Below are 20,006 nucleotides of genomic sequence, written 5' to 3' on the forward strand. Positions count from 1 at the left end.
CAAAACAATGATTTTCTAACGGTATAATGGTTCTAAACTCAAAGAAAGGGGCTCTTTTTTTTCTCCGCTGGGGAGCAGGAGGTGAACATGAACGCTAATGAAGAAAACAAGACCATAATCATGGCAAAATTCAACACCGCCACCGCTGTGAGAGCAAGGCAGGAGGCGGTGTGTTGGGATGTTTATAGGAAGATATCTATGTATGAAAACATCACGGCAAGTGTCGACTGGTACAGAGGATACCGCTACCGGCTAATAACTGCAAGGTTGCTAGTTTGATTCTGCTCACCTCCTACCTCGGTGTAGTTTTACATTTCCTTGTAAGTCGCTTTGAATTAAAGCGTCTGTTAAATGACAAAATATAAATGTATTAATAACAAATGCAATAAATTGAAGCAGTGAAAATTAATTGTGTGTATTTCTCTCTAATCTTATCATGAGTCCACCTTAATCATTTTCTACAATAATTATATGCTATGGTGTACTAATAACACGGTCATATAATTATGAGTGCTTTGTTCTCCGCATCATCGACACTACAAAAATGTACCACTCGCAAAAAAGCGAGACAGTCAATGTTCGACTGTGGTGTTTGCAGTAAATGACTCGAGAAGGTCTCGTAAATTAATTATTCCTTGTCGGCTGAATCGGTAGCGCCCATACAAGAACTCATCATGATGGAATAATGGATCTTGGCGATCGCAAAGAACTCTCTCCCTACGCTAATCGAACTACCTAATATGGCTCCTTGGTCAATGGGATGCCTCCTTTTTCCGGGGGTGTGGCAAGCTTATCCAGCTACACTTAAGTTAGCCTGCACTGGAGCAGGTTAGTGCTAATTGATCTGTTACTATGGTGATTTATCGAAAGTTGCTTCCACGAACCAAAGAGGGGCGTTTTTTTTTTTATCTTAGCCTGAAAATTAGCTCGCTAAACCGCTTAGCGAGCTACGACGAATACCCCCCAGGACAAAAGACCATTAAGCGAGAGGCTCAGGATACCAAAAAAAAAAAAAAAAACGACATCCAATGACAAAACCATTCATATTAATATGTTTGAGCACTTTATTCTGTGCACTGTTACAACATGCAGAGTTCAATCTTCAATAGAATCACAACTAAAATTCAGATTCATGCACACATAAAAAAAAAAAATCAATACAAACATTAAAATCAACATGAAATAGCCATGAGAAACAAAACTACCTCACATAATGTTTTAATGTTGCATGGCCACCTTCAATCATAAATATTACACCCTAGAGATGATCAGTAAAGTGGAGGATGGAGGGAGTTGGAGGACTAGAGAATAATTAAACCAAAAACAAACAAACAAAAAAATCCTGGGGATCTGTTCCAGCTCATTTCCTGCACTGCCTCCCTTCCTCATACTGCACTAAAGTAACTGGACAGGCAGAAACAAAATGGCTGACATTCCACTGGGCCATTTGATAGGAAGAGTGAGAGGGTTATCAGCCCGACTGCCCCCTCTCTCTCAAGTGCCCTCGACTCTGTGGAGGAGGGCAGGCTGATGCCTCAGTGAACTGGGACAAGCCCTGGTAGGAAAAGTAACAAGTTAATGTGTGCCAGGTGTAAGCTTGAATGAGATCCAGATCCAAAACAAGTGCAAATGTCACGTTTCTACAGCACGACTTCAAAGAGGTGGCGTGAAATGAAAAACAAGTGTCACTGAAAAATTCTACGCTCAGTTTTAATTTCTTGATTCTTTGTCATTCACTGAGAATGATGGTGGAGAAAGAGTGTGTATTAAAGAGTCAGAGTGTGTGTGTGTGTGTGTGTGTGTGTGTGTGTGTGTGTGTGTGTGTGTGTGTGTGTATTAAGCTTATTCGTCGTCGGATGAGTCTTTCTCGATGCTGTAAGCCATAAAGAACGCGTCAGGGCGGGAAGGGACGAGGGGATGACCTGGTCGCACAATCTCAAAGCCCAGGAAACTGAACGTCCGAAGCAGCGATGCTGGGGAGAAAGAGACAGAGACAGTGTGAGTTTAATGTTTCTTTGCGATGGGGGAAGTGAAAGAGGAAGCAGACAGACGCAACACTCTGCCAAGCAGACTCACCTCGGTCGTCTCGCTTCTTGTGGAAGCAGATGAAGATGTGATCCACGTGCAGCTTCTCCTCCGCAAACTCCAGCAACAGAGCAAAGCTAGAAACACACAGACCCAGCTAAAAACACATGTCTGCGCATCCCGACTGCTTGTCTTCAACATGGCCTTACCCCTGCCATCACGTATACATGGGTGTACTCATATTGAGGTTAAAGTGAATGAGATCAATTTCTCAAGCATCTTTGTAATACTACATATTAGGGGTGGTACATTTAAGAAATGTGTGTGTGTGTGTGTGTGCGCGTGCGTGCGCGTGTACCTACCTGTCCTTGCTGCCTTCAGGCAGGGCTCCAGGGGGAATCTCTACATAAAGACTTGTCCCCTTCAGCGCTGCCCTCCAGGCCGCTGCCTTGGCCTCGGCGCGCTGCGCCTCGAACAGCAGGAAGCGCACTCGGCCACTCAGCTGGGCAGGCTCCTCAAAAACCAGCAGATGATTATCCTGCATTGACACACAGAGTGCCCAGAGTGTGAGACCTGCTCCTCAGCAGAGCAAAGGATACACAGAGAAAAAAAAATGCTCTAAGGATTCACCCCTCTAGGTTAATAATAGCCATGCTACCGTAAAGGTCAGGGGGGACGGGCTGAGGATATAGATATAGCATGGCTGGGTTGGCTGTGCAGTGCCCCATCTTCCTACCCAATGGATATAGAGAAGCCCAGAAGACCAACCGCTGGCTCTGACACAGTAGACAGCTCTGGCGTGTCATTTCAGTTGAGGGAGAGTTACGGTTAGCTTGATTAGTAGTTACGTTCGTAAATCTGTCGTTTTTGTTTTTCCCAAACAAAGCTATTTCGGTCAATCACTGTGCCCCCCCTCCCAAAAAAAAAGTCTACTTGTGATGAGCGAGACCACTCAGGTTTACAATATCACTTGCAAGCAGATTTACAGAAAAATGAGAAACATTCATGAAAGCTAAGCCAGTCACTTGGGGAGAGACACAGAACAGCTTAAGCAGGACACTGTCGCTGTCAGAGCTCGGAGAGGGCAGACAGGACGGGGAGAACAGAGAGCAGATTAACTTGGAGATTGAGAGTGGCGATGGGACTGGGCAGATTAACTGCAGCAGAGAACATGGGAAAATAGAGGACAGCACAGCTCAGCCAAAAAAGGAAAATCCAACGCCGAGAGAGAACATCGTGGCCTGGTGGAGAAAGTGGTCAAAGGCCTTACAGGGGAGAGTGGCTGAACTAGAAGCACACGTTTTGTTTTATTCCATAGGTTTTTTTTTTTTTTTTTACCTGGAGCACGCTGTGTTTTTAATGAGAATGATTAAAGCAATCTTGTATGTCTTCACAGAGTGTCAAGATGAATGACGGCATTTAACTAAATAATTGACCAAGACTATGGAATAAAATAGTTTATATTCTTGGCAGAATGACAGTAGAGGCGGGGGTTAGCTGGGAGGCTGTGTGTGTGTTTGTGTGTGTGTGTGTGTACTTACAGAATAGAATAGTTTAGCTGTAAGATTGTGATCCCTCTGGCCGTCCCCCCGCCCACCTGGGATCTTCAGGGGTGGGAGAGGGGCATCAGGAACACCACAGAGGCCCCGGACACGGGTTACTGCAACACCGGGAGCAACGACGCACACTAGAGATTGGGGGAGGGAGAGAGAGAGGGAGAGACATTTTACTCCTCCTTTCATTTTAACCTCAGGTTTTGTAAAAGGTTAATTATCGAACATTTGGATAGGATCTGTTTCCAGAGAAAACCCTGTGACTGACTTCCTCAAAACAATACATTTGGAAGAGAGAGGCAGGCAGACAGACAGGCAAGAGGTCAAGCAATGATGAGGCTACCTTCCCAACTCTTGGGTAATGTGAACAACCACATCCACATTTTTGATTTCTGAAAGTCAATGTGCTTGTTTTATTCAAAGTAGAGGAGTTTTGGGTGTGACCTACTAAAAAACAATTGGACAAACAAACCTCAAACTCTTCCCAACATTATTTCAGAACATGAACCACTGAATCTTCTAACCATCTCAGAGTTTCAACTCTGCTAATTTTCCATTGTTTACAACTGACCGAAGCTATTGTTAGTTTATAGAGCAAAATAGTAGTTTAAGAAAAAACTTCAGTCCAAATTCTCCAGAGACAACCAGGATTTGAATTTGGGTTCTGGCTTCACAAAGCCTCAAAATAGCCATCTTACGAACTGTTGACATGCTTTGGTCAAGGAAATACAAACTGTTGCCTCTCTTTGTTGAAACATTTTGCATTAGGAATGTTGTCTGCAAGATGTTTTGTTCATTCAAATAACATCCTATTTCCTTGTTCCTCACTTAATAAGCCAAAGACATGCTTAAGGTAAGCAATGGCACTACAGAGCCAAAATACATCTGGACTGCATTACATGGTTGATTTGCTAAATAAAAAGTACTTAAAACACTGCAGGCCAAGATTCCACCATAAACCAATCTGTAAGCCTTCAGGCACTAATCACTGATAATTACAAGTTTGTTCCCATTGTTAAAATTTGCAAGGTTTGATGGTAAGTTACTCTTGACTGAACATATTTAAAAACCATTTCAATCGATTTTAACTTGTTTGCACATCATGGCAGTCCTGCTTTAGTCTGGATCTCATGATGAACTGAACCCTGGTTGCTAAGGTTGCCAGTGGATTTACAATGAGGTAGTTTCAGAGCCTGGTTTGTCACAATCATTGGCCTGTGACTCTCAGGAGTAGTTCTAAGGCAACCCCTGAGCAAACGTGGGATCAAGTTCACTGCACTGTACAGCTGCTCTCCTCTGTGCACCAACTGTCCTTGTCAAACATTACCGCAGGAGTGTGCCATTCAGAGGGTCAAAGTTTAATTATTAAGACTCTGCTGACGTGATCGTCATAAATGTCTGGGGTTCTCAGGACATCCAAGTGAGGCATGGAGGAGGGCAGTAGGCGGGTTTCAAGCATGAGGAAGTGTTGTCATCGACTCTCTGTGCATCATCTTAGAGACGGCCATTACAGCAGCAACTTGCACACAATAAGTCATCATCAAGGTAGTGCGACATGTGTAGTGAATGTGCGATTGTGATGTCTGAACCACCACTGTGTCACACACAGACACACAACTCCAGTCTGAACAAGCATGAGTCATACAGGCTCACACCTGCACACATACCACCAGTTCAGATGGCCACTGTACTTGGCATTTCCTTTACATATAAAACTTATATGACCAAACATCTCTGCAAACAAAAAAAATTGAATCATGAACACTATACCCAGATGAAGGAGGGCTTGGAAAGCATCAGACAGGTGGGAGGACTGACGCAGGAAACCAGCTTTCTGTTGTATAATCACAGCGCAGATGAATGAAGTGGCTCGTACTTGGCTGAATCACAAGCATTACACCAGGGGATTAGAGTGGCCAAAATAACAGTTCCCATCCAATCCCATAGGTCAAGATGCAAATCCGCAAAAAAGCCTGCACAGGACAGGGCTCTGGGGAATACATCTTGTGTAAGGGATGCTGGGAAGGGATTGGAGCGTCATGGAAATCAGTGAGGCAGATGACGATGCAAGACTGCTCTGTACTGCCCTGTCACTAAAACCACAAACATGCAAAGTACATTGAATGCCAGCAACTCCCCACTAAGTGCCTAGCTGGTGTGCTAAACAGCACAGTTGTTGGGTGTTGAGACTACTGATTAAAACCAAGGGATGGGGTTATATACATGAACTTGGGTTAATAACAAGTAGATACAATGGCCACTTTTTGATTCAGACTTGAATAGTTAAGGTGATGAGGAATAATGTACCTCTTGGACAATTTAACAAATGAGTCATGTCCACCGGAATCATTTACTGGCAAAAAAAAGAAGACTAAATGACTGCTGGATGCTTCTAAATATCATGACTCAACTTAGGTGTTTGAAACTGTTCTTTGGAACTGTTCAAAATGTTGTCGGCTCCATACGGTGTGTGGAAACCCGTGACCAACTTCCCTTAAAACTGAACTGAATTGTCCCTTCACTTGACAATTTATCCGCCCAGAATAAAAATAGTAAGTAAGTATTCCAAGTCTTGACAATCATGCGCACAGGATACGATGCAAATGATCGAAAATCGTGAAGTACAATAATATAATTAGCCTACATCTGAATGGCCTTAAGTCGTATTCCAATAAGTGGTCCCTGAATGACCCACATTTACTAAGTACCATCTTTGACCCATTAGGAATGGGGGAGACCGCTCGGGTTAACATTGCCTGTGGAACTGGAGTTAACGCTATCGTTGTAAAATGCTAAACCACCTCAAACGTTCAGCCAACTAGGCTTTACCGTTTGTCAATTTCGACCAAGCATCAGTACTTTCAGACTCTTGACGCCTCAACAAACTAGTACCACGAATAACGCAATTCTGCAAATCAGAGGGTATGGGTATTGGCTTGCTAGCTACGCAACACAAAAAGGCTTAAATCACTAGGATAGTGGGCACAGAAATTAGGCGAGCCGAGATACATTCCTAGTTCAGTCCTAATGACTTATATCTACACATTTATTTGAGGGATGATCGGTTTGATCAGCATAGGCAATCACTTAACCTATCTTTTAAGATTTTTCGTTTTCCTTTAAAATGCTTTCGTAATATTTGCTAGTTTGTTGTGATAATCCAGGGGTTAACGCTACTGTGACTACGGTACCGTTGATTGGTAACCAACCTTTTCTAGAATATTGTATTATCCATTTACCATGACATTTTCACACCACAAAACGCTATATAAATGCACTCGACTCCCTCAGATGTATTAAGGCTACTCGTACTTCTAATCCATAGTCAACTTCAAGCAAATTTCGACGTCTGAGATTAGCGGTCAATTACTCGCTAAAATAGCTATCTAGCATGCCAAATCGTGTTTAAAAATTCGTAGACAGGCGTTGATAGCATAGCATACACATTTTTAGCAAGCTACGTTAACTTACCTTAGTATTAATGAGCAACTACCTGACATTAATAATCGCCAAGATATATATTAATGGATGAGGGAGTGTTCCACCCCATAACATCCCCTTTATCATAATATAAAAGTATTATTAATAATACAATCAAAAAGTCTGTTCATTCAGCCAACAGATAGCCGCATAAAGCTAACCCTTGACTTCAGAGCTAGCTACCTCACCTAGCAATGTAAACACGTAACGTTAGCGGGCCACCTAGATAGCTATCTAGCTACCCATGTCGGACTGCTAATTAAGCTTTACAAGAGTCTCAATTGGTTAGTCAGTATAGCCAACGTTATTCATTTCAACTCTTTCCCTGCATAAACCTGAATTTAACGCAGATGACAATCTGGGAAATACAGCATATAAGTGTATTTACTGAAGTAAATTCGTTGTAATGACCTCTCAAATTTGAAATATTACAACATCGGTGAAATTTATTACGCGTCAACAAGACACGAGGGCCAAACGCTAGCTAACGTTACCATATTCACAAATCTTGATAAAAAAAAAAAAACATGCTAAGCAGCTAGCTAGCTCGACAGGATGGCTAATTCGACAGGTAACATAGCAGCGAGGCCCAATTTTCCATGTCAACAACTCAGTGTTCCAGAACTTACCTTTCACTTTCTGGGTTATTACTATTCAGCTCAATGACAGGCATTTTGGAAATATTTCTCTCTTTTTCGCGCACAAAACAATGGCTATTCAGTATCGTCTGTAGGTTGGATTTAACCATCCGGCCAACGTCCAAGCCCGCAGATCTCTCTCGCTTCCCCACCAAATGATACTGTTTTTCTAACGACGATCACTTTTGCCAGCACGGGGCGGGCGTTATCCGAGTGGAGTCATAATGGGGGCAGAGCGCTTTATCTTACGTAAATGATCTTAAGCTATATTTCATTGCGTAACCGAGATTTACATGCCTTAAAACAACTGTGGACATTGATTGACATAATATCCGTTACAAATTCAAGACTGAATAAGTCAACGAAGCGTTTCTATCTTTTATGTTGATGTCCGAGCAGCTGTGCTTTATTTGTTGCCCTAAAGCCTAACATTTGCCTGTTTCATTATTGTAGGCTAATTTAACAATACAATATTAGGTCTTAGAAAACGTAGATGTATGGGAATGTACCCTACTCGTTGGAGGTACATTACCTACAATATGAGTTTAAACCTGAAATAAAAACATTGTCCATATCACCGCCAGCGCTTTTATTTTTTTGCTCTTGACCCAGCTGTGCCTGTCTGTCAGTGTCAAGTGTTTGAAGCAGAATCCGAGACGTGGGCTAACACCCTGCTTCTAAAGTCTATAGCTCTTATCCAATCGCACAACACAACAGGTTAATCCAGGTATGGCGCTTTTATACTAATTCACTGTCATGGCTACGGCTGTCTCTGATTTGTTTGCATGTGAATCAGGCATGTAGCTTGTAATTTTGCTCTACAGCCAACGGTGTTAACTTACTCTTGGTTCCATTTGATTGAGCCTGGCTATTTAAAGCAAGTCGTTGTAGCTTACACTCCTCTGGGGTGTCACAACGTTTTCATCTGCAGAGACACTGTTTTTCAGACAGATTTGGAATCATCTTGCATTAAAATATAAGAATTTCACGTCCATAACAAAGCTTCTGCTTCAGCTGAATATTCTGTCGCCTACGCGTTTTTGCTACATGAAGCTACGTTTTGTCTTGGAAAACATAGAAAGGACTAGCCTACTAATCATGGTTTCTTATGTTCAGGTTCCCTGATTGCTCCAAAGAAGACCCGCCTTCAAGTCTGTTTCTTACCCTTTTATCTGACAGCGTCTGTGTTATATAGCTAAATGTTAAACAATACACAGTGGTTTTGAAAATATACTGTATATGTATGAAAATGCAAAGTAATGCATGCTTGTGTGAGAACAAGAACATATTGTCAAATATGTAAAACCATTACATAGCACTGGGGCCCAGTCCTACTCTAGGATGTCTACAAGTTTAGTTATACATTTTTGCAATGCACCTTTAGCTCATCACAGTCCTAAAATACCAGGCACTAATAAGTAAGGGTAACAACCTGATGTAGTTTCAATGGGGTTTGCCATAGTTTGAGTCCGCTGCAAGTGGAGAACTAAGTGTGGAAGCATAGGTATGTCATAGATCATGAAGGTAGGGGGTGCCTGTTGACTTGGTGTTGTTATGTTACGTTAGTGCCCTATCGCCGGAAACTTCCTGTTGAATCGCTGAGTCAGGTGGAGAATCCATGGAAAGGTATCTCACTCAACCGCTGTATTGCCCTGGCCATGATCGTTGTGGTGGTCAGCTCGAGTTTTGAGCAAATGCAAGGTAAAAGCTCTTTTCACTCTTTGCCATGGACTCTGAACATGAACTATTTCATTGGCCCATGCAATGGATGCATACGAATTCCTATGTTTTTGTCAGTCTGTTTATTTGATTGTACACTTTGCCAGTGGGCCTGTGTACTATAATCATTAAAGACAAATCAGGATTCAGTGTTTTTGTTTACCTGTTCCAGGAGTGACCCATGTTTTGTGTTGGTGAATACATGGTTCTGCTTTACCCAACATTCTGCTTTCTTTCAGAGGCCCTGGATGCCTTCCTGGAGGAGGAGGATGGTCTGAGCGTGACCGATGGAACTGATCAGGTAGACCTTGCTTGGTTCATGGTCACTTTAGAATTAGCTTAGGGAGGAAATTACAGAAACTCATTGGAAAGTGCTGCTGTGATCACATGACCTGCTCCCTCTGTCTCGGTAACAGCTTGGCAACTTGCTATGGGATACCATGGCATTTTGGAACTGGGGCTCGGACGAAGCCACGCTAAAGAGACGATCAGTACGCAGAAAGATCCATAAGAGGGACCCATCCAACGGACTTATGAAGGAGAAATCAGCACTGGGGGCAGTGGATGGAGATGACTGAGGAGGAAGATGAAGAGCGCGAGTGAGAGCACGAAAAGCAAAAGGGGGAGTGATATGTTGGAAGAGGAGACAATGATGATGATGACTGAATCATCAGACAGTTGCATGACTGAACAAGCTCAGAAACTCAGTCAATGTCAGGATGTTAATATGAGTCGTGCCACTAGGGCAGATTTTATGTACCCCAAAAATTTCACATTGTGTTCGGCACCAACATAATTACAACTTCAGCACTGCCATTAGAACAGAGAAAGTGAAACAGTGTATAATTTGATAAATCAGTGTCTTTGTAACAGTACTTTCTTTGTCACAATAAATGAAGCATCACTCCATGAACAGTTACATCATCTTTTGTTTGCTAATATTTTGTTGGTCTATTTAAATGTACTGTTTGCCATAGCATGTCATTCACAAGCTATTTCAGCCAAGATCAATACTTACAATAACTTCACTTAAAAAGGCTATTAATAAAATGTAAAATGTTAGTCTTAATCTTTACCTTTTATGCAACATTGCAAACCCTCCGAGCAACATTTCATCTTTACATAACCAAAGTGGCTTTAATGTTTCTGCAGACAAAAACGCATCTGATCTGTGAGTCTCTAAATACATACAAAAACTTTCTCTGTCTTAAGGAATGTCATGTCTAAACACATAGACAGGGAAATAAATACAGTTGTGGAGTATTTACACAGTAATTGTTATACTATACATGATGGTAGTGAGTGACAAAAAAAACAAAAACATGCTTTATATATTTGTGTGCTGCCCTGTTAGTGGGCTGTGGTTGGCAGCGCAATGAGTTCAGCGGCAGCCACATTCCTTGGCCACCATGTTTGTCTTGGCGGTGATGGTGGTGCCATCCTTGTCCAGCTCAATGACCAGCAGTTCGCCGTACTCTGTGGGCACGCAGCAGGGGGCACGGCCAGTCCAGCCCTCCTTCTGCACCATGGAGTTCAGCAGGATGGCATGGTTGTTGCCCTTGGGCAAAGGGAAGCCACACTCACCCTCACAGTTGTTGATGGTGGCCACAGAAGGCTCCAGAAGGAAGGCCTCGAGGGATATGGTCAAGCTCTCCAGGCGACAGGAGTTGCGTTTTCCTGGACTCTCCTCTCCACTGCGGGCTTCCCTCTTGGCTCGCTCTGCCTCCCAGGCCCCCAGGACCGTTTGTAACGCCTTCAGCAACAGCAGGGCACGGTACTGGCCCTCACTTGCTTCCCCATCACCTGCAGGGACATGCTGGTGTCAGGACAAAGCTGGCACTTGTGGAAATGGTATTTTACATCCTAATTCATATCACATTGTAAGTATTGTGGGTGTATGTGTGAGTGTGTGTTTAAGTACAACCAGCTGAGTTGATTGGCATGGTTGGATTAAACGGAGAGAATCATTTAGATAGAAGTCTCAAAGTTAGAATCATTCTGTTGCTATCAAAAGTGAATACAATAGGTTACTCCTCTCACCTTCTGATTGATCCATCCCTTCAGCTGGCAAGGCACTAAGTACACTGAGCGTCTGTAGTCTGTCAATCAAGCTCTGTCCCAACTCTTCGCTCCGAAACTGGGCCCTGGCGTCAACCAATCGCTGCTGAAGCATAGACAGCAGTGGTGGCTGGAGAGAGAGCGCCACCCGGTGGCCCAGCAGCCCAGCGCCCCACTGTGGAAAGGAGAAGAGTGTTGGCGTTGAGGAGTTCAGTAGGCCCAACAAGAGGCTCTCGCTGGAGGACATGCCCAGGTTCAGTGGTGGCAGAGAGCTCAGTGATGCCAGCGGGAGAGCAATAGTATCTCTGTAAGGCTGAGATGATACTTTCATCTGCCGTAGAACATCGCTAAGGAACCTCTGGAGCTCACACAAGAACTGGTAGGTTCTGGAAGGTGAAGGCGGAACTGGAGATTGGGCACTGTTAAACAAGAGGAAATTACAAGTAAGTCCAGTCACTCTTTAGTAATGATCATCTCAGTTTCATGTAAACAAATTGAAAAGATCTTCCAAAGATATTGCTAGCCAATTACAGACAGAATTACAAAGATGTGTGAAGATCCTTGATGGGGTTGTAGTCCAATACACATTCAGAGAGACAACCAAGCAAGTTTCTGTAACGCATCAGACCATACCTGTGATCAGCTGAGGTGAAACCCCCCGGCTTATCCTCATTTGGTGACTTGTTTGGGACAAAGACCAGCAGAGGTCCGTTCTGGGCACCGTCCCCTCGAACACGACTCATTAACACGTCTTGCACTTCAGACAAAGACAGCTTTGCCTCTAAGAGAACATCAGTTTCACGGTTACAGATTTTATATTTATTTCCACATAGTCCAGACAGGAAAGAAACAAGCAAACAATGAATGGACACCTTACTCTAGTAGAAGACAGGTTCTCACCGTTGTTTGGTTCCTTTGATTCAACAGTGATTCGTATGGTCTGCTGTCTTGGACTCCCTGGTCCAGACACTCTTCTGGTCAGAACGGTGAACTGAGTTCCCACTGAAAGACATGCTGTCTGGGAGAAGGGCCATGAGATTTGGTCAGACACAGCATGTGAAGCAGTATATCTGCAGCATGAGTAACATATTGTCCTCTCTTCCCCCGAGACCTTTCAGTGGAATTGCACTGAAATTTTGTCGGAGGATGGAAGATCTCTGAGTTGCTTTTACACCTGCCTCTACTGCAGGTAGGGGTGATTAATACAGTGCAGGGAGCAGTTTAGGTAAACATATTTCTGGGGTTTCTTCTGCAGTCACTGACACGTTTTATGTAATCAGGAGACAGAGACAAACAAGTCAATGCCATTTTCACGAAGAGTGTATTCTTGATTTAGTCATTAACTTTAATTCCCTGGACAGTGAAAAACATTTACTGCCTCAGAAGCTACCGGACATAAGTTTTCCTTGTGAAAGACTCAATTGTTATTGTCAGAATGCACTAGACTGAATCTTTAAAAGCGCCACATCTTAGTACACATACAACATTCCTACAAACAGACATGAAAACTAACAAGAAAAAAGCTCTGAGGTGAACCTGTTTGATGGGAAGGAGTACATCGCTGCTGAAAGTAACTTCAAGGATCTCTGTTCTTTTGGAGGCTACAAAGAACAACAGCATTGTGGGAGCCACTGTGCTGAGGTGTGTGCTCACTTCAAAGGCCTGAGGAACTTCAAAGGTCAAAGAAAAGCTTCCTGCTTCCTCTCCAGGAACCCAGCGTTCTGAAACTCAAAGTAAAGAATATCAATAATTCATGGCATATAGCGGTTTCAAAATGCTCTTAAAGCAGAAAAGCAGGGTCAGCGTTTAAGGGTTAGAGCTAGAGAAGTATTTCTCTTTAAGAAGATGCACATTGATGAGATGAGACATTGTCTTTTTGAGAGGGCTTTGCAGACTTGACAAGTCCTAACAATGAATTTCTTAAGAATTTTGCTTTGGAACTTTTGGAAGTACATGATTAAAACTAACTAACTAAAAAATATATATATCTTTTCAAAGTACCATGATAACAAATGTAAAAATGTACCTTTATCCAGATGCAATGCCCAAGGGCCCACATTGTCTCCATCTCTGACTGCAGCCAAGATGGACAAAGCTGAGAGCCCAGCATCAGTCGACCTATCACTGCCAGTGCAAATCCCAAACTGAGCCAGGGTGTCTCTTCCCAACTCACTCTTCCTGTTCCAGCCAACTGGGAGTGCAGATAGGACTTCTCCCAGTCTATCGCCTAAATTCCCAGCCATTGCAAAACACGACGCTTCCCCAGACACACCACTGCGCAGAGAAGGAACAGACCTCGTACTGATCACCGGAGGCTGTGGGAACGAGTCCTCTCCCCTCTGCACATCCTCCGTGCTCAGGCTGGATTTCAGAACATCCACCTGCTTTCCTTGAGGGCAAAATACAAACCACAACGTGCTCCTTACAGAAGAATTAGACAATACTGAGTCGTGTTACATTTAGGCAATTTATCAAATCTAAAAATGGGTGAAACAATACTCAAATGTGACCAAAAAACACACACTCTCATAAACAAACATGACAAAAGTGGACTGTAGCCAATAGCAAATGATACAGAAATGCAAAACTCAAAAAAGCTAGGGTCATCAGCAAATCACAACGGCTGATTCACACATCTGCCATACATGGAAAATTCCGTAAAAAGCTTTCACACACCTTCTCCATTTCCTCCCCCACGATGGGCATCACGAGTATCTCCGTTGAAGATCATAGATCCCAACAGCCCCACATGTTCAAGGAGCGTAGCACGCGTGGCAGATGTCTGAGGTGGCCCAGCATTCCAGATCTGAGGTCCTGATCCCGGGTCCTGGCCCACCTCTGGTGCAGGAGGCTTTAAGGTGGGCCCCTTGCTTTCCTCCAGGGTTGTGGTGGTGACGGGGGCAAGGCCCAGGGGCAGAAGTAGGAACAAGGGCATCCACATGTCAAAGACGTTCTGACTCGCCTGCATCAGTTCCTGTTTTTAGGGTGGGCCAGAGAGAGAGACTGGTTTTATATCAGCTTCTCCAGGTTCACAAGAGCGGGAGCTGGTCACCGAAGCACAGGAGTCTGGCCTTGAATGGGTTATGGGAGGTGGAGTTTGGGCACTGTTTCACGAAGAGGTATGAAACTCACTGTCCACACACAGAAGTATTGTTTACTACAACTGCTTGACTGTGTGTGTGGTGGGGGGAAAGGGCTGGAGGCCATACATATGGCCATACACACTCCCACATCCCCTCCTGTCTGGCCAATTCTGTTATCATCAAGCGAGGTGAGATATTTTTTTAACTTCTTCTAACTGTTAATAATGTTAAAATCTCCCCCCCCCCCACCATATATTATTTAGTGGTTAAGGTTATAATGTAGTAGAATGCGAAGCTCCTGTTCTCAAGAGGAATGTGTGTACTTTGAAACATCCCTCACCACTACATTACTTAAGTACACTTCAGTTCCTCGATGCTTTTTTCCCTCAACACAGATGAAGGAGCTTCGCTATGAATAAAATATTTATATGATGGAACATGTAAATGTAACTCTGTTAGGGCGTTCAAGAAGTCCTAGATAGGTTGCTGTTGTGTACAGAGGTGTAAAGTAACGAATTACTTTTACTCACGTTACTGTAATTGAGTAGTTTTTTTGTGTACTTTGTAATTTTTAAGTAGTTTTTTAAATCGGTAATTTTACTTTTACTTAAGTAGATTTTGACTGAAGTATTGTACTTCGCTACATTGGAAATTACATCCGTTACTGAGTAAAAAAAAAAAACATAGTTCAAGGCAGGAATCGCGCACCACAATGCTCACTGCAGTGGTGGATGCTGCATAGAGTGGATGATGGAGTCGATGCAAGGCGCCAGTACGGTGCCGAGTCACGAGAGATAGATATGGAGGAAGATGATAGTGCGGACTACCAACAAGCTGCGGACCACCAACAAGCTGAAGCACCGAACTTTCCGCCAGTTGAAATTAAAGAAGATGAAGAAAACCCGTGGCCACATCTCAGCAAGCAGTTTGCCTTCCAACGTAAAAGAGGCAACAGCTATATGCTGTGTAAACTGTGCCTAATCCGTCAGTCAGAACTTTCTGCTTATACAAATTCATCTTCAAATCTGCGCAAGCATGTGTTGGTAAGTACAGTATTTGTCCCTTTCCATTAGTAGTTCAGACAGCGTTTTTGTCATTTAGTTAGCTTTGCTCCATTAAGCAAAATATGCGTTTCATGGCACTAGTAGGTAGTAGCCTAATTTTGGCTAGCACTTGCAACCGACCTGAGTATGCTAACGTCGACAGCGGTCATCCAATAGACTAATAATACCATTCCTGTCTTCCATTCGTTTCAGGTCATAGAATTATTATGTTCAGTCTCTCATATTGTGTTAAAAACTGCAGATCAGTCATCAGCAATGAAATACACCACATAAACTGATATTAGGCTAATCATTTGGCTGCCTCCCATGCCTTGAAACAGAACAATGTGAATGCGCACACCATCGTTTTCAGACAGTTGGACAAGTCAATGTATATGTCGTTATCTGCAATTTATCACGATGTTTAGTCAGATATTGATAACGATAAGTGGTGGCTTTGCAACGTGCACGTCTTTCATGTTCATGCTAAGGGGTCCCGGTTAGCAAGAATTGAGGATTATGAATTGTGATGCATGTAGAAATAGAAAATAATGCTATAATTCTGTATACTGTAGGTCTGTCATCTCAAGTAGCTATTTATAGCTATTTCTGTGTTATGATGCACTCTTGAATCTTGATGGCAGCTCAATACTTAATTGTCAGAAATGTTGTTTGTCATTCTACAGGTCTAGTCTATGTCAGACAACACCTTGACCGGATGTTGGAGGCTGGAGCAAGTTGGACAACATTCATCAGATGAAGATGATTTATTTTCCTCAATGAAGTCCAGAAGGTCAGAAGGTACAGGGGAGTTAGAAGGGTACCTAGCCTGTGTCTCAGTCAATATGGATCTGCTGAACGCCTTTCAGAATATCAAAAAACTGTCCCTGAAACTCAATACTGGCCTACCTGCCTCGGCCGCCTGCGAGCGACTCTTCAGCTGTGCTGGATTGCTGTTCAATGCAAAGCTAGCCCGGATGAACTCTACTCATCTTGAAAATCAGCTGCTGCTCAAACTCAACAAGAAGTTTGTAGACTAATGCTCTAAAGGTGGACACAAGTAAAGTAACCAAAGTTTAAGTGGGGCAGCGGTATTTTAACTTTTTATTTTAGCTGTCATGTCTTGACATGTCCTCCCAAAAGTTCTTAAATGTTGTGTTGACATGTTTAATGTTTGACATGTTTAATGTCATTGCACTTATATTTCTAAAGATTCTCCTTTAATAAAAAATAACTAGTTTTTGTATTGGATTTATGACCCCTTGTCCTTTTTTGCACTATATAGGAGCGGCCCCCATCAAGTTGTTGAAAGTAACTAAGTAACTTTTACTTAAAGTACATTTTAAATGAACTACTTTTTACTTTTACTTGAGTAGATTTTTAGATGGGTAATTTTACTTGTACTTAAGTAAAATTTCATCAAAGTAATTGTACTTTTACTTGAGTACAACATTTCAGTACTTTTTACACCTCTGGTTATGTAATCTATGGGACTATAGCTTTCAATCCACCACTCTTTTCCCTCGGTGGAGTAATGTGCATGAGTGGGTATGTGCGCATCGGCTTGAAGATTATCTTCAGGAAGAATGTGTTCTGTGTTCTGACCAGAGGGAAGACAGCTGCATTTTTGTTTTGCAGACTTTCAAGGTCTCTCCTCTGTTTCCAGGGGTGCTGGGTGACAACAGATGTCAAGGTCCACGCAAAAAAATAAATCACAGGACCCAAAGCAATCACTGAGAGAAATACTAGAAGAATGATTTCCTATTTCGGTTAGTGTTTTTAGAAACAGTCAAATGCCTCCACAGAATGAATTAGGTCCATCTTTATTAACCCCTATGGATGAAATAATTTTCACTAAGACGCCTGTCCTTCAGAGAAACCCCTTTGACCAAGATAAGATGGCCACACCTCTATTGCTTTTGGATGTCCTCTTCCTGATTAAACTACTGAGAGACTTTACTTACATTTCAAGTCTACATGAAACTCATTCTAATGCAGCCATACATTTCAAATTTCAGTTGAGGCAGATACTGTTCACCGACTCCTGACTATCTGGGTCAGTACACCTTGAATATTGCAGTATAGCTCTGCTCTGCAGTGGCTCATTACTTGAACGATGAGACAAACTCAAGCTGGGGATACTTTCGCAAGTCTTGAAAACAAAAAACGGACAACAAAAAGATCTTAGTAGCATCAGTTCCATGTTAATAAGCCCATGGGGCAATTTCCCAAAACAGTCAGACCCATATTTGGTGAGTATGCTGATAAGGCTCTGCACATACTGTCCTCCCCTGCAGATGGACAAAACAAGAAGCGAGCAATTCCACGCCGAGCTGCCAGCACCCACTGCTACGCTCGTTCTCTCTCCCTCACACACACACACACACACACTGTGGTATCCAACGACTTCAAAGGTTCAAGTTTCCAACATGTTTTTCACGTTTCTTCTTCTTTTCAGTAATACAATACCCGCTCAGCATCCTACTGATGTACCTGTGCATTGTTTATGTACAACTATGTGCAGGGGGTGGGGGAGACAAATCTTAGAAATACTCAGACAGCAAGCCTTACTGTGCTTTTGGTCACTTGCAGTTTGCAGTAGTCTTTCAGTGCAGACAACAGGGATCATGGAACATCAGTAACCGGATAAGGTCACCAAAGTGACAGAGCAGAAGGGTATTAAGGGTGTGTGTGTGTGTGTGCGCACAGTGATATTTGACCACTGGACTGTTAACAGCGCATAACCCAAGCAACGGCCTTTTCACAATTATGTGAAACTATTTAGGCAGGCCACAGGTCAGTGAGGGCCATTTACACCCACATGCTTCAGGGTACACCTGAGAGGAAAACTACACTGAATGGAAAATACAGACGAACCTACTGGGTAATGTACAGCTTTTGGACATGGACATGGCAAAGGCAACACCGAGTGGACCAGACACATCCAGACATTCCTGTTAATTATTTAACCAACACTATATTAAGCTTAATGATGAAGCCTTCTAAAGTCATATCGTTATGAGATCGTGGTTAGATTGCAGAACATTTTCTTGTTGCACTGTAAAAAAAAAAGAAAAAAAGGGGGATGGGAGTGGGATACAAGGAAGACATGGCAACAGGCCAGGTTTGAACTAAAGTTTATTAGACAGACGCACCTCTACAGCACAGGAGAGGGCACTCATTATGTTCATAGCTGCATTTTTCCTTGTTTTAAGTGTAGGAGAGCACCTTAATGTCTAAAGAGTATTAAAACGATCTGGATCTCTTAATAAGTCTTATTAAAAGCATCACCATTTGCAATTATATCAAACACGAATAAAATCAAAGTTGTAACAAGTACAATAACAATTCATAAACAAACAAAAAAACAAATAAACGTAAAAACCCTTTCAGTGCTGGTAATGAGGGACTTGTTTCTCTGGTCCACAGCATAGGTGTTTGTGTTGTTGCAGTTGTGTGTGTCCTCGTTTCTGGGAGATGCAGAGACAGGAAGGCTCAGGGAACATCTCTGATTAGAAAAGAAAAAGTGTTTCCTACCCGACAGCATTCAGACTCTAAAGCTGAGGTGAGTCTTAGCTCTCCCTGAACGTGTACAAAATCAATTGGAAAGAAAAGAGAACAACCTGATGAGTGGATTGTGGGGGGGAAAGTTGAGTGACCCACAGACGGCTACACCGACAAACTGGGGAAAAATAGTCCAAAGTCTGTGTGCTAGTATTTGTATGACAGCTCGCATTTTAACATCATCACTAATGACGTGGCCCAACCACAGAGGGGCTGAAAGTGTTAAAGGTCGGTGAGGCGGGTTTTGGTATTGGATGCACCAGTTATCACTGTTTTTGATTCCAGCGGGTCAAGCAGCACCATAAGTTGTTGACATTGCTATTTCCCCCCCCCTCTCTCTCTCGCTCTCCCTGTTTCTCTCCAGAAGCAGTAAGGCATAGAGCTGAGCATTCCCACAGCTGTGAGTGCCTTCTGAGGCTTGCAGCGCGTGATGAGGCCCGGGTAGGGGGGGGGGGGGGATGGGGGGAGAGAGAAGTGAGGAGCCCTGCTAAGGCGTGTGTCTGAGCAAACACCATGACATAACGGCAGGAAAACTGTGCACAGGCTACGAGCGAGACAACTGTGTAGCATCAGGTGAAGTTTTTTTTTCTTCCTGAAGTGTACGTGCAGGCCAGGGGGTGGTGTGGCCATTAAAGCACCCTGTTGGCATTGAGCAGTTTCAAGGGGGCTACAATGTTCTACCCAGCGGGGCCGAAGTCCCGCTTTCCAGAGAGCCCGCGTGGAGCTGACTGGCTAATTACTTCAATCAGCTGGACTCTCTGGCCTACAGCACCACTTAATGGGAAAGGTCAGAAAGTTAAAAGGTTAAGGGTGAAGGGTCACACCTTAAGAGCTCAGCACCGG

The 20,006-nt window shown here is 43.2% G+C and overlaps 3 protein-coding genes across 4 annotated transcripts; 1 reads left to right on the forward strand and 2 right to left on the reverse strand.

Annotated features, from left to right (window-relative positions):
* Positions 1 to 1,050: 1,050 nt before the first annotated feature.
* On the reverse strand, positions 1,051 to 7,900 carry oaz1a (ornithine decarboxylase antizyme 1a). Its single transcript, XM_012839523.3, is given in 6 exon segments — positions 1,051 to 1,973; positions 2,077 to 2,162; positions 2,388 to 2,563; positions 3,567 to 3,653; positions 3,655 to 3,712; positions 7,688 to 7,900. Coding segments are annotated over 6 exon segments (657 nt in total). The 5' UTR covers positions 7,807 to 7,900; the 3' UTR covers positions 1,051 to 1,842.
* Positions 7,901 to 8,014: 114 nt separating this feature from the next.
* On the forward strand, positions 8,015 to 10,328 carry LOC122133213. The gene is made up of 5 exons (XM_042708855.1): positions 8,015 to 8,423; positions 8,813 to 8,847; positions 9,263 to 9,397; positions 9,655 to 9,716; positions 9,832 to 10,328. Coding segments are annotated over exons 2-5 (360 nt in total). The 5' UTR covers positions 8,015 to 8,423; positions 8,813 to 8,846; the 3' UTR covers positions 9,994 to 10,328.
* amh (anti-Mullerian hormone) lies at positions 10,138 to 14,584 on the reverse strand. 2 transcript variants are annotated; one of them, XM_031575383.2, is made up of 7 exons: positions 14,150 to 14,584; positions 13,500 to 13,862; positions 13,127 to 13,194; positions 12,374 to 12,491; positions 12,107 to 12,254; positions 11,456 to 11,892; positions 10,138 to 11,218 (listed from the first exon to the last, which is right to left on the reverse strand). In XM_031575383.2, exons 1-7 carry the CDS (start codon positions 14,439 to 14,441, stop codon positions 10,797 to 10,799), a joined length of 1,848 nt encoding a protein of 615 aa, XP_031431243.1. In that variant the 5' UTR covers positions 14,442 to 14,584; the 3' UTR covers positions 10,138 to 10,796. The 2 variants fall into 2 exon arrangements, with proteins under 2 accessions (XP_031431243.1, XP_012694976.2); XM_012839522.3 differs by having other exon boundaries at positions 13,010 to 13,194; positions 14,150 to 14,583.
* Between the last annotated feature and the right edge of the window lie 5,422 nt (positions 14,585 to 20,006).

Source organism: Clupea harengus, chromosome 10 (genome assembly GCF_900700415.2).
Source record: "Clupea harengus chromosome 10, Ch_v2.0.2, whole genome shotgun sequence".
In the NCBI taxonomy this organism is placed as follows: Eukaryota; Metazoa; Chordata; class Actinopteri; order Clupeiformes; family Clupeidae; genus Clupea; species Clupea harengus.

Coding starts and splice junctions, on each gene's coding strand:
- LOC122133213 (XM_042708855.1), top strand. Junction 9,398..9,654: donor GAGTTTTGAGCAAATGCAAG/GTAAAAGCTCTT, acceptor GCTTTCTTTCAG/AGGCCCTGGATGCCTTCCTG. Junction 9,717..9,831: donor TGACCGATGGAACTGATCAG/GTAGACCTTGCT, acceptor TCTCGGTAACAG/CTTGGCAACTTGCTATGGGA.
- amh (XM_012839522.3), bottom strand. CDS start 14,441: ATGCAGGCGAGTCAGAACGTCTTTGACATGTGGATGCCCTTGTTCCTA. Junction 13,863..14,149: donor TGGGGGAGGAAATGGAGAAG/GTGTGTGAAAGC, acceptor TTTGCCCTCAAG/GAAAGCAGGTGGATGTTCTG. Junction 11,219..11,455: donor AGGGATGGATCAATCAGAAG/GTGAGAGGAGTA, acceptor ATGTCCCTGCAG/GTGATGGGGAAGCAAGTGAG.